Source organism: Schistocerca americana, chromosome 2 (genome assembly GCF_021461395.2).
Source record: "Schistocerca americana isolate TAMUIC-IGC-003095 chromosome 2, iqSchAmer2.1, whole genome shotgun sequence".
Lineage (NCBI taxonomy): Eukaryota > Metazoa > Arthropoda > Insecta > Orthoptera > Acrididae > Schistocerca > Schistocerca americana.
In genome coordinates this window covers 480,304,983-480,319,005 of record NC_060120.1, presented here as the reverse complement: position 1 = coordinate 480,319,005, position 14,023 = coordinate 480,304,983, and the positions used below count along the sequence as shown (strand labels likewise).

The 14,023-nt window shown below is 41.5% G+C and overlaps 1 protein-coding gene across 3 annotated transcripts in view; it reads right to left on the bottom strand.

Moving 5' to 3' along the window:
- Nucleotides 1-14,023, bottom strand: part of LOC124596370 (cleavage and polyadenylation specificity factor subunit 1) — a 299,255-nt gene that overhangs the window by 237,331 nt on the left and 47,901 nt on the right. For all 3 annotated transcript variants that reach the window (XM_047135481.1, XM_047135482.1, XM_047135483.1), the window contains 2 exons: nt 7,662-7,912; nt 1,169-1,350 (listed from right to left, as the gene is read on the bottom strand). In XM_047135481.1, the coding sequence (XP_046991437.1) occupies nt 1,169-1,350; nt 7,662-7,912 (433 nt within the window). The remainder of the gene's footprint in view (nt 1-1,168; nt 1,351-7,661; nt 7,913-14,023) is intronic.

The window sequence follows — 14,023 nt, the reverse complement described above, 5'->3', positions numbered from 1 at the left end:
ACTGCTACTGCTGCCCTTACAATACAAGGATCCTGGTGAGCGTCTGTGCTGTGTGGACACCCAGAATCTGCTCTACAGGTGTAAAGATGTTCACATAACCACTGATACCAGCATCATTGCACGCATCTACATGGCATGATTGCTTACTTGCTTCACATGCTTGCATCACACTGAGCCTTCTGGCTGTGAGCATTCCCTCCATATAGCAATCTGGTGGCTATGCCACTATGCTACCTGTTGGTGGATGACACTGAAACCGTTATCAGTATATCTATTATCCCCCAGATGGCATATACCAACACTCGATCACAATCAACGTCATCTTTCTAGGTGTACTAATTTTTTTCTGGTAGTGTATTAGGATGGTTTCACAAGGATATGGTAGGTGCTCAGAAGTGGCTTTGCTGAAAGTCTCATCCTGGTATTTGCCCAAAATGATTTACGCAAACCACAGAAAAACTAAGTCAGAATGGCTGGATAGAGGAAACTCTATCCTTCTGATTATTAGGTCCAGAGTCTTATCACCTGCACTGCCTCATTTGGTTGCTCCTTATTGTATAACGCTCTTTTGTTCGTATGTCATATGCAAAATAATTATAATATAAAAAAACTGTTTTGCTCTGGTTCCTCACATCTCGCTAAACTATCACTGCAGCTAGTGATTCCGAACATGCTGCTAAAAAAATGACACCAGAAGATAATTATCTAATACCTTATATTTAGGAAGTAGGTCTTAAGAACAGCTGTACAGTGGTGCTTTTATTGTCTTGATGTAGTGAAGTATTTATTATGTACTTTAAGAAGATTGTGTGTTGGCACCCAGTATGAGAACAGTTTTCGTCAGGTGTGTATGGAATTAACACAGAAAAGGCCTTCATCAATTTGGGAAAAACAACAAAAATCTATACAGGATGAAGAGATGGATGTTTAAATGCTACTCCCCCCAAAATGTGAGTCCAATACCTTACCCAATAACATGTGACTCAAAGAGAGCAAAAAAAATCTAATAAACTGGATTTTAAGAAGTTATATTGAGTTTTATTATGCGTTGTTAGAAAGATTTTCCAGTATAAAGTGATCTGGAACGTAGTAATTAACTAATCACATTTCTTTATAACACAGAATGAAACAATGGAACTCTTAAAACTAGGTGAACAGAAACACTTACGCAAGTTGTCAGTACACTAGCTGCTGCCTTATCAAAGTGGAAACTTCGAACACTTCTCATACTGTCAGCATATAAGGTGAGAACATAAAGTTCTCCTCCTTTCAGAGAGATAACCAACCGGTCATGAGAGATAAAAGAAGCTTGCGCTCCTTCTAAAGTTATCTTCACACCCTCTTGTACCTCTGAAAAATAAGAAGAGTTCCAGTAGTCAAAATGTTTTAGAAATCAATAACTGAAACTGACTACATGCAGAATTTAAAAAAATCTTCAAAAGAAAATCAATCATAAATATTTCTAAGCATAAGAACTATTGGTTCAAAGGACACCACTCATCGAAAAGCAGAAGCACTGAGAGATCGATAGGCACACGCAGATGAAAGAAAACTTTCTATCTTTCAGAGTAATCCTTTTCTGAGCTATAGTAAAATATGCAAATGCACACACACACACACACACACACACACACACACACAAGTGCACATGCATGCCTCAGTCCCTCAATGGTGCTGGCTTGATGAACAGTATCAGTGCTGCACTTCAGCAGGTAGCCTAGGTTGTTATGGGGATTGTGTTGGGTAAGGCGGGTAGAGGGAGAGAAAGGCAGGAGGCAGGGAGAGGGATTGGTGACGGGTGACTAGTGGCTTGGAGGGAAGTAACTGGTTTGCTGGCTAGGAATATGGGGAGGTAGGGGCGGCAGGTACACAGGCCAGGCACATAATGCAGGGAGCTAGTGGGGAGTGGCACATGCTTCTAGTGATGTGGGGATGTGAAATGGGATGCGGAGACAGGACAGAGAAAGAAGAAACTATCGGGTCTTGGGCGTGTAAACAGTGGGTTATTGGATGTGGAGGCCAGGATCATTATAGGAGCAGGGAAGGGTCCAGATGGCTTGGACTGTGAATCAGCCACTGAAATTGAGTATGATGAGCTCAGTTGTGTGAGAGCCACCAGGTGGTTAACTTTGTTCTGGGCAACCATTTGGCAGTGAGATTCATCCTGTTGGACAACTGGTTGATAGTCACACAAACATAAGAACCCATACAGTGTCTGTGGGAGAGTTAATGTATGACATGGCTGCTTTTACAGGTGATCCAGCATCTGATGGGGTAGGATAAGCCTGTGACAGGACTGGAGTAGATCTGTGGATTGCAGACATCTTGTATCTTGGTCTATCACAGAGACACAAACCCACTGACAAGGGATTTCGAGTAGGAAGGGCATGGTGTTGAACTATGGTACTGTATAGGTTGTGTGGCCAATGAAAACCACTTTAGGAGGGGCGGGAAGGATCTTGGAGAAGATGTCCCTTATTTTAAGGCGACACAAAAATAATCAAAGCCGTGACGTAGGATATAGATCGGTTGTAATCCAGGGTGATATTGGGTGATGAGGGGGACACTCCTTTGTAGCTTATTCCAGAGTGCGGTGGGAGAAACGGGAGTGTGTGTGATGATAAGGCAGGGTTATTGCCTGACTGTAAAAGCCTTTGTGAGACCTTCAACATATCTCCATGTGTGGCTATGCTGTATGGATGGGATGGCAGCCATCAAAATGCAGGTACTGTTGGTAGTTTTTTGGTTTAATGTGGAGAGAGGTGTGGGTGGAGTCATCAGAGAAGTGGAGGTCAATGTCCAGAAAAGTTGCACAGGTGGGCACACGAGAACAAGGCAAAGCAGATGGAAGATACTTGACCAACATTTCCAAACCAATTCCCTGAAGCATAGCCTCCCACATCCGAGACATGAACCACTTGCATTACGGACTCTCACCAACTCTTTACCTCCTGAATTCATACTCATCACTATTTATGCCACCTCCTTGTACACCAACATTCCTAATGCCCACTGCCTTGCCATGTTTTGGAAATATCTTTGATGTGCAGCAACATGTACGCTGCATTTCTTCGTTTTACGGAGGTACAAATTCGAATTCCACCAAACACTGCATGTTACTTTCCGAAGCAGTGAAATCGAGATTGCGACGCGCTTTTGTAAGCCAGTCATAGCTCATGTCACGTGATCTCGGCAGCTGATGACAGCACAGGACACGTAGTGTAGTCAATTAATAGCAAGAGCACTCTTAATTAGCGCGAACACACATAAAGAAAAGTTAATGGTTTAAATTAATATACATAGTTTTGCTAGAAGAAAAACAAGGCTTTCACAAATAATATTGGTCTCGAAGATTAATAAGCTGCAAGAGAAGCTAAGCTTCCACATATAATGCTGATCATTTTGCATATATTACACTTTAATATACATTACACACATGTAACAGTAAAATTTTTAATAACAACATAAATGTCTGATGATCTGGACTCGAAATTCTTCTAGATGGTCGTCCTCAAAGAGTTGATTTTTAAATGAGAGTCAAACGCTCTGTGATCGAAGAAATTCATCGTACATTCTCGCACACAGTTCATCTTGCGTAAAAGGAAATTTAATTTGAAAGTAACACTTTTCAAACCACCATTCGCAATATTTTCCCGTGACCTGTTAGAAATTGGTTCATTTCAGCAGTTGCCAGAGAGCGCCAGATAACAGACGTCACTGTGCCTGCGCAGCTACCATGACGCAGGAAGCCCGCATGTTCTTACGTGTAAAACATTAAAAGATCTTGCATTATATCATAAAAGAAACATGACATCAAAGGATACTTCAGGAGCATCGGAATTTCGTGAACTATACTAAAATGCATAATTTGGCTTAAAGTGCACAATCGTATGTCCAGATTCGGATGTAAATTTTCGTGAGTACCAGTACTGTATTATCTCATGTTAGGTTCTTTATTATGGCATAATGCCATGCGAGCTAGAAGATGGAAAACGTGCACTTGGAATGCGGAGAACAGTTGAAACTAGCCAACAGTGTGAGATTAAACACTTCGTTTCAAATAAATTGACTGCCTCAGCGCAAAATATCAATAAAAGCCAAATTTCTTTAGCAAACCGACAAAAATAGCTTCAGTGTTCTGCAAGGTGATTAATGCTTCACTGTTAGGAAGGTGGAAATAAAACCTGAAACTAACAACATATTTTAGCCTTCCATAATTATGCGAACGTATTTTAATTCATTTGGTAGCTCCCGGTCACAGAAATCCGTTTTGTTTTCATTTAATGTGAGAGCAATAAACGAAGAGGAAATAGCAAAACCACTGAACGTAAACACAGGTCACATGGAGACTACTCACTCCCCACTACAACTCAGACTGCTCTGTGCATCAGCCCTGGATCTACGATATTTCCGAACCGGAGCACTTTGGATAGTGGCGCCCAGCAGCACATCTGTAGCCAGAAGCGGGAGAAGGTACTACTCATAGGCAACTCAACTGCGCATGCGCAAGAGCCCGCCCGCAACCGCTCAAATGAATCAAATGCAAACAGCTGTCATGTCACGCTCATCGGAGGCAATTTGCTGTTAGGAAGCACTGCATATTCTTCCTAAAGCCTTTGACACACTTTGGTTGGCAGACGCTTGTATGAGCACTGTGTTTTGACTTAAGTTTTATTTTTGTTTTTTTCCCTCGTTCATGGGGTTTTTTTTTTTTTTTTTTTTTTTTGCTGCAGCATTATTCTGCAGAAGCGGAGTACAGTAATATCCTTCGTTAGAGTATTGGTTCTTACCAGTCAAAGTCACAAAAATTTAACTGGTAACTAAGACAAGGAAAAGTTCCCGGAATTCTAAAAAATTCCTGGGTTTTTCCCGGTTTTCTCCCGGACGAAAAAATTCCCAGGTTTTTCCCGGATCGTATACACCCTGCACACCCCTCATCCAACAGTTTCCCCTTCCTCTGTCCTCTCTCCCCCTCCCAATTCACATCACCATGTCACCTTCAGAATGTCCCCAACCCCACCAGCTCCATGCATTACGAGCCTAGCCTGTGTACTTGACACCCCTCCCACATCACTTCACAGTCAGCAAATCAGTTGCCTCCTTCCGCTCCTAATCCCTCTCCTTGCCTCTCTCTCCCTGTACTCAACCCACTGCCCCATCTGACAGAACCCCTACAACATCCTAGTCCACCTGCCAAAATGCAGCACTTGCATTGTTCGTTCTGCTGGCACAATGTAGGGAGACAGGCATGTGCACGCATGTGTGCATGCATACACCATAGGTATAAATATTTCAATAGTATCCTACCATTGTGTTCATCCTAAGTGAAATATAGATCTGCTCTACCTTTAAAAGATTGTCCAGTTAGGTATGTAAATTACTGAAAAAACAAAAACAAATGTGATGCAGTCAGGTGCCTGAATGGGAAATTGAAATCAGCTCCTGTTAGCTTCAAGGTAACAATGGACAGGATACAGAACACTAAAGCCTAGAAGGCATAAGGAAGGGGTAATCAGCATGTATAAAAGGAATAACAATTGTCTTAATGCCTTAGTACACTAGGGATTACATGATGACACTGAATTGTGTTGTAACAATATTGTGCCAAGAGAACACAGTTACCTGACAGCATTTCCATGAGAACATTATATACCAATTGCATTGGTACTGTTTTCCGTCCCAAATTTCTGATGTGCTGGCAAGCTTTGAAATGGCACGAGCAACTGAGATCAGGTTCTTGTTTTTTTCCTTGTAGTTTTTTCATAAAGTCACTATAACAAACGGTTGACATCACTTCTGTGTAGAAAACTGTATGACATGATGATTCCTTGATGATGATAAGCAGAAAGCATTATCTATTAGACCTCTGATTTTGACTGAATTATCATCTCCTCCTCCCCCTTTCTGTGGTCATGGTGGCCCATTGGGTAGGGCACTAGACTCTTGGCCTGGTAGTTCTCGTTTCAATCCCAGATAGGTGTTGGGACTTTTCCTCCGTGCAGCCCCTCCAGGGCAGACCCTGGTCCGCTCAGCTTGCTATTAAATGAGCACCGGGGATCTTTCCTGAGGATAAAAGGCAACTGGGGCAATGGACCTGTCTCCCCCCCCCCCCCCCCCTCCCTCAGCACTGCAGTAAATTATGGCTGTATTATATCTGCACAGGTCACTGGCTAGTGACACAGACTTTACTTTTACTTACCCCAACACTATGTAGGAAAGTCAGACCTGTCCACTCATTGCTCACTGAATTATGATTTCCACTCTGTTTCAAGTATGCTTCACCTTTCAGACTGAATCTTTGTTCAACAAGGCTGTGATGTTTTGCCAATCCCTCTCCCACTTGGTAGCCAAACAAATAATAAACAAATCCACAGGAATTTCTCTCTTATTTACATCTTTCTTCAACAGAATTTATTATAAGCTTTACACTACATTCATTTGTTGATGTTTTCAACATTTTTGCTCTTCAATTATCAATTATGCTCATATGGCCATGCAAAAATGATTACATCAATGAGAAACTGTACTATGGCCAACCATAAGACATTAAAAACTTCACGTGCAGCATTGTAAGTTTTCTCAGGTTTTGACAGGAGTTAAGATTTTAAAAATAGGAGAAAAAAGAAAATCAGTAAAAATTTCTGTGCATTACACTGATTCATAAGACTGACCGAGGACAATATGTCTTCAAAGAAGTCTTCCTGCTTAATACGAGCAAACAAAATGGATTACAATTATTACTGACATTGTCTTCTAATTTCATCTAGCTATAAAAATCAAATGCTTACTTGTCTCAATCTACAATATGAAAGAAGGATGGAAGATTAGGGCTCAATGCACCCTCGACATTGAGATAATTAGAAGCAGAAGCTCGGATTGATTCAAGGATAGTGGAAGGAAAGCAGCCATGCCCTTTCAGAGGAACCACCCTGGCATTTGTCTGGAGTGATTTAGGAAATCATGGAAAACCTAAAGCAGAATGGCTGGATGTGGGTTTGAACTGTCATCCTCCCAAATGCGAGTGCTAATCACTGCGCTACCTTGCTTGGTTCACAACCCTCAAGGGAGCAAGATCTACAAGAAAGCAGTACAGTCAAATTTATGTTCATTATAAAATGAAATAAACAACCAGTTCCCAAGAGAAGAAAGTCGCTGACCTGGCTAGGAATTACACCCAGGGCTTCGCAACGTACAGGCTGTGACGCTAGCCGCTGCACCTCATGCAGCAGACTTTTGTATTATGATTAAATTTTAATGCCCTTGCATACAGTACCTTAAAGATATTACTGTAAACACTACCATGGGGCTCGATACTTTTCTTCCGTAAATTGAGACTGGATTAAGTATACTGAATCCGCTGATCAACATTCAGTAAGCACAAACCTGAAATATTTCTACACTTACTTACAGAATATAAAAACAATAATATGCCCATGTCCCACTTCATTCGAACTTCTTGTATGTAGTTGATAGTGAGATCTTCATAAAGTGAAAATTGAACTAAAAGCACATTATAAATTAATACAATGAGTTAAAAAGCTATTGGCTGGAGAAACAGTAACTACTACATAGAATTCTCAGTAAGAAGCAAATGTCTTTCAAGAATGAAGCGTTGTAGTGAATGTATTATTAATTTCATGCAAAAATTTTGTTTTACTCACTCAAAGGAAAATTTGTGCTGACGTCCGTAATACTGTTCAAGGATACTCCATATGGAGGTACACTTTGATTGAGATATATAAGAGCATTGATAGACATAATGAGTGTACCTCCAAGAGGTTTCCGTACAGGAATGGCCTGGACACAGTCAAATGGTAAGTTCGATACTGACCAAATTATTGGGTGAACTTTCTGTTGAATATTTAAAGATATTGCCACCATAGATACTGTGTCCTGCCTCACAGCAATGCGACTGCAAATACAAAATGTGTAGTTCTATTAATGATATCTTAACTTTTTATATATTTTATGCAATTAGCTAACTAAAATTAGAAAACAAACTAAGAAGCTCAATCCTTTTGTTCCTAATATAAGAATAAAATACAACAACAGTGTAATGTCAGAGTAATTAATGTGCAAAGCAATTTCTACAGAATAATCTTTTCCTTTGGGAGGCTTTTTTCTATAATCTGAGAATAGTCAGTATTGGACCTGAAACACCTATACATTTAGAAGATTTACACAATAAGACTGAGGACTGATCAATAAATAAAAAAATGGGTTCTGGCAAACAACACTCCATTATTCTAAGCAATATCTGTCACATTGTTTTTTTCGTTAACTGCACACATATAAATATAGGCAACAGATAACCATAAAAAAGTGGACTTAAATCTACAGTCTAAATTACACAACAACAACAACAACAACAACAACAGGTCCACATAAAATACCAATACTTATAAAAAGCAGCTCATTTGTTACCAAGTGGTAAGCTAACTATAGCAATGTAGTAAATTAATTACAAATTGGAACATATATGTCAGTTGTATATGATTTACCATTCATCTGCCCATTTTTTTTTTTTTTAATGTAGACATAGATAACAAGAGACTTGGTAAATCTCATGTCTTCAGATAACTTATTACAAGTTCTACTAACTCAAGAACAACACACCCGCCTTAATAACAGTCAACATGACTCAGCTCATCCATAAACAGATCTCCAGTGCTATCTCCTCCACTCAAACTCGTTAACCAGCTGCAGATCACATTATATCAACCAGACCTTGACAAGCTCAACCACATCCTTCACCAGGGATTAGATTATTCTAGTGATGCCCTGAGATGAGAGTGGTATCCTACCCACATCACCCAAAGTATTGTTCCATCACCCACCCAATCTACAGAATATACTTGTCCATCGCTGTCCTAATTCATTCCCTTGTGGACAATCCAGATGCAAGACTGCCCCATATGCACACCTACCCACCACCTCCTACCGCAGTCCAGTCACAGGCATTTGCTATCCAATAAAAGGAAGGGCCACATGTGGAAACAGCCAACTGCTGAACATACACTATCTCTCGATTTCAGTTTTCTGTTACAAAAATTTTGTGAACTATTTAGCAGAACACACTCAAATAAAATGAATGGTTATTGCATGAAGCACACACAATTTGTGCAAATGCTGATGCACTGCTCAGGAAATGTGTATGTCTGGTTTTGTGTCCAGGTCCAGCCCACAATTTTAACTTGTCACTAATGATCATTGAACCATATAACACTTAAAAAATAATGTGTGTCAACTCAGAATTTTTTTACTTTTTTTGTCAATACATTTAAGTAATGCCCTGTTCTCTAGTTTTCAGATTTCCCTGCAAATTTTCCCACCTATTTGATGAGGCTTGATAAGAGTTCATTTAATCTTAACACACAAATAGTATGCAGGAAAGAGAGACCTGATTTATGTCTACATGGTAACTGTTTCTCACTTTACAATCAGGATACTAATCAATTAGTTAATAACTCTGCACACCAATGATTCAGCTTGCTCTCCTTTGAACCAGGTGCTTAACACACTCATACCTATGACAGGGAAGTAATTTCTACCATGAATGATTGCCATAACAAGGAAGAATTAAGGTTACAGAGCATGCATTAATGAGCAGAACACAAGATCTCAAAACAAAAGTATGAAACTTACAGACTGGAAAATAGAAGGCGGACTGACAAAACTGCCACCAGGCACATTGTCAGAAGGCTGTGGGGCGGAAGGTGGGGGTATGGGAGGGGTGTGGGCGAGTGGAAAAGGAGAGGAGCAGAGAGGGCACACCAAGGGTGGGTACCTTGGCAGATGGCAGCACACAAAGAGGCTGCCTCCCAAGGTGGTGATACCACAGAGAGGAGGAGAGGGAGGGGGGGGGGGGGCGGCAGAAACTGTTGGTTGAAGGGTATGCAGACAGCAGGTTACTTTAGATTGAGGCCAGTATTATTTCGGGACAGGAGAATGTCTTGTAGGGATAACTCTCATCAACGCAGTTCAGAAACGCTAGTGGTGGAGAGGAGAAACCAGATGGGCCAAGCTGTGAAGCAGTCAATGAAATTAAGCATGTTATGTTCAGCTGTATGTTGTGCCATAGGGTGATCTACCTTGCTCTTGGCCACAGTTTAATGGTGGCCTTTCATCCTGGTGGACTGCTGGTTGGTAGTCATAACAATATAAAAACCTGTGCTATGATTGCAGCAGAGTTGGTAAATGATGTGGCTGCTTTCACAGGTGGCCCAGTCTCTGAAGGGGATAGGGTAAGTGTATGACAGAACTCGAAATGGTGGGTGGATGGACTGCACAGGTCTTGCGCCTAGGTCTTCCACAAGGATACGATCCCTACGGCAAGAGGCTGGGATTGAGAGAGGTGTAGGGATGGACCAGGATGATGTGGAGGTAGGTTGGGTGACAGAACACCACTTGAAGAGGGGGAAGGATCTTGGGTGGGACGCCCCCATATCAGGGCATCATGATAGGTAGTCAAAGCCCTCATGAAGGATGTGGTTCAGTTGCCCCAGTCCAGTGTTGAGAGGGGGGAGGGGTTATTCGGTGACAAAGTGGGCACTCCTTCATAGCTAGTTCTTGAAGGTGGTGGGAGGATTATAGGTGTGTGGGAAAATAGCGTGGGAGATGAGGTATGGAGGATAGTGCTTGTCTGTGAAGACCCTGGTGAGACCCTCAGCATTCTGGTCAAGAGAGTTCTTGTCACTGCAGATACACTTTCCTTGGATGACCAGGCTGTACGGGAGGAATTTTTTGAAGTGGAAAAAATGACAGTTATCGAAATGCAGGTAGTGTTGGTGGCTGGTCAATTTAATGTGGACAGAGGTGTGGATGGAGCCATCAGAGAGGAGGAGGTTAACATCCAAGAAAGTGGCATACTGGGTTGAGGAGGACCAGTGGGGTGTGTGGGAGAGGTGTTGTGGGTGTGAAGGAATGAGGATAGGGTGTCATGGCTCTGACTCCACACTGTGAAGATATCATCATTGACCCTGAATCACACTAAGGGTTTGGGGTTTTGAGAGGCTAGGCATAAACAGTTGGCATAGGAAGGTGCCATGTGAGTGCCCATGGCTGTGGCACAGATTTGTTTGTATACTTCCACTTCAAAGGGGAAGTAGTTGTGAGCTACGAAAAGTTAGTTAGATGCAAGAGGCAAAAGGCATGAGGCAGTGGGCTTAGTGTTTGTAGCACGTTGGGAAAGGTAGTGTTCAATAGTGGCAAGACCATGGGCATGCGGGAAATCGGTGTATCAGGAAATGGCATCAACAGTGATGAGCAGGAATCAAGGACGTATAGGGGTGGGGATGGTGGGGAGTCGATGAAGGAAGTGGTTGATATATTTGTCATGTGAGGCTATATTGTGGGCAATTGGTTGATGGTGTAGGTCAGTGAGGGCCAAAATTCTTTCACTGACGGCATAATAATCAGCTACAATGGGGCATCCAGGGTTGTTGGGTTTGTGGATTTTGTGGAGCACGTAGAAGGTGGATATGCGGGGGATCACATTGTTGAGGAAGGAAACAGATTCATGGCCTAAGGCTTTAAGCAAGAAGTGGAAGTTATGAGTCAGATAATTGGCACAGGTCTTATACCAGGTAGTTACCATGTTTCATAAAGACAGTGATGGAACTTTAGTCTGCAGGCAGCTTCATCCTACACATAACAGAACATGGTCTTCACTAGCTTTCAGTTCTGGCTCTTCTAGCAGAAACAACATATATTCACGCACTGACACCAAAATGTGCACTACCACGGCCACAGCAACACTGGACCAATGGATTTGGGGAGGCTGTAGCAAGGTAGAAAAAGGCAGCAGTGGGAAAGACAGATGGCTCAGCAGCCCAAAAACACAATGAAAGGAGTTCTGACGAGGTAGAGTGTATAATGGATACAGAGTGTGAGAGCGAGGGAGGGAGTGAGAGAAAGAAAAATGAATATGGAGAGGGAGGCAGGGAAGGAGAAGAGAAGGTGAGAGGGGAAGAAAGTGGTAGTGAGGAGAGGGGAGATGGGAGGAGAAGCAGGAGCAGGAGGGAGAGTGGGATGGGAGATGGGGAGGGAGGGAGGGAGGGAGGTAGGAAAGGAGGGGAGAGGGGGAAGGGGGGAGGGAGGGAGAAGATTAAGAAAGGGATTTATATTGGAAAATGAAGATGTGAAATAAATTAGGATATCTATGTTTATACAAAGAAGAATATAATAAAATAAAAAGGAAAAAAATGGGATGTACATAGACATGGGGACAGCAGTTAAGAATATTAGGATTGAACATCCTGTCAACAAAAAGGTCATTATTGAAGCAAGCTCACATGCAGCAAGACTGAGCAAGATCATCATCACCCTTTATTGAGAAATCAACCCAATTGATATAGGGGAAATGTATATCTGGATGGAGATTTGAACTACACACACACACACACACACACACACACACACACACACAAAGCGAATGATGATGCATACAGAAACATAGATGGTATGAAAGGAAGATTGAGAAAGACAAACCAAATGAATAGCATAAATCTGGTGTATTATGGGAGTCCAGAACACACACACCCACTGAAAAACAGTACATATGTATTCGCATACTTCCCATCTATTGATGACGTAATTAGCCAATGATAGGCCTGAAGATGAGGATGGTTTGAAAACTTCTTGGAATCACCACGAGAGATCAACGCTAGCGCAACAAGTTGTTCATGTGATATTCATTGGACCGTTACCTGTAAACACGTGCCACATCAGTACTCTTGGAAGAGAGCTGTAGTAGTGACATGGCTCTGTTGTTCCCCCACAGTGATTTGCAAAGTTGGGAAAAATCAATATTCGAGCAGTGATTAAGTACTTCGTAAAGAAAGGCATGAAAGCAAACGAAATTCATGCAAATTCCCAGAATACACTGGGGGACTCCACTCCTTCATATTCAACTGCTACCAAGTGGACAAATGAATTTAAATTTGGTCGGGAGAGCTTAGATGATGATCCGCGTAGTGGTTGGCCAACATGCGTCACTACTCCAGAAATCATTGCAAAAGTGCGCAAAATGGTCATGGAGGATCACCGATTGAAAGTGCGTGAAATTGCTCACGCTTGCCAGATGTCATCTAAAAGGGTATATCACATTTTAACTGAAGAATTAGAAATGAAAAAATTATCTGCAAGATGGGCACCGCGACTCCTGATGCTGGATAAAAAACATGTGCCATCGCCATGGCAAAATTACACAAACTAAGGTACGAATTGTGGTCACACCAGACATATTCACCTGATATGGCTCTGTCAGACTTCCATCTCTTCCCAAAAATGAAAATTTTTCTTGGTGGATGAAGATTCACTTCAAATGAAGAATTGATAGCAGGAGTTGACAACTATTTTGCAGACCTGGAGGAAACTCATTTTCGATATGGAATCAAGGCTCTGGAATATCATGGAACCAAGTGCATTAATCTTCGAGGAGACTACATCAAAAAATAAAAAAAGTTTCAGTGATGTAAGTATTTTTTTCTATTCTGTTCTGAGAACTTTTCAAACCACCCTTGCATACATTTCATTGGGAACATGAAAAGGGGGGGGTTTTAAAATGATGACATACATGTAAGTTACTGTGTTTGCATGAATGTTTTTCCATATAGGTTCACCATAGAGCCCAGATGTGTTAGCATAAAGCAACATTGTGTTTTAAGGGAAGGTTTAACACACACTGAGAATATGTTTCAAGAAGACTCTTGCATGGGAGATTCAGCCTTCTATCATATTTGTGCACAGATTCCGATTGGAAATTTCAGTCTTTTAGCTTCCTTCAAGACAGTGATAAAGTAAAATTAGGAGGATCTTTTCTGTATACTTGTCTTTGGTATTTAGAAGGAAGAAGGGAAGGAAGGTTAGAGTTTAATGTCCCATTAAGAATGAGGTCATTAGAGATGGAGCACACACTTGGAGCATTTCAAGAATGATGAAGGAAATAATCATCTGTGCCTTTTCAAAGGAACCATCCCGGAATTTGCCTGAAGCAATTTACAGAAATCACAAAAAACCTAAA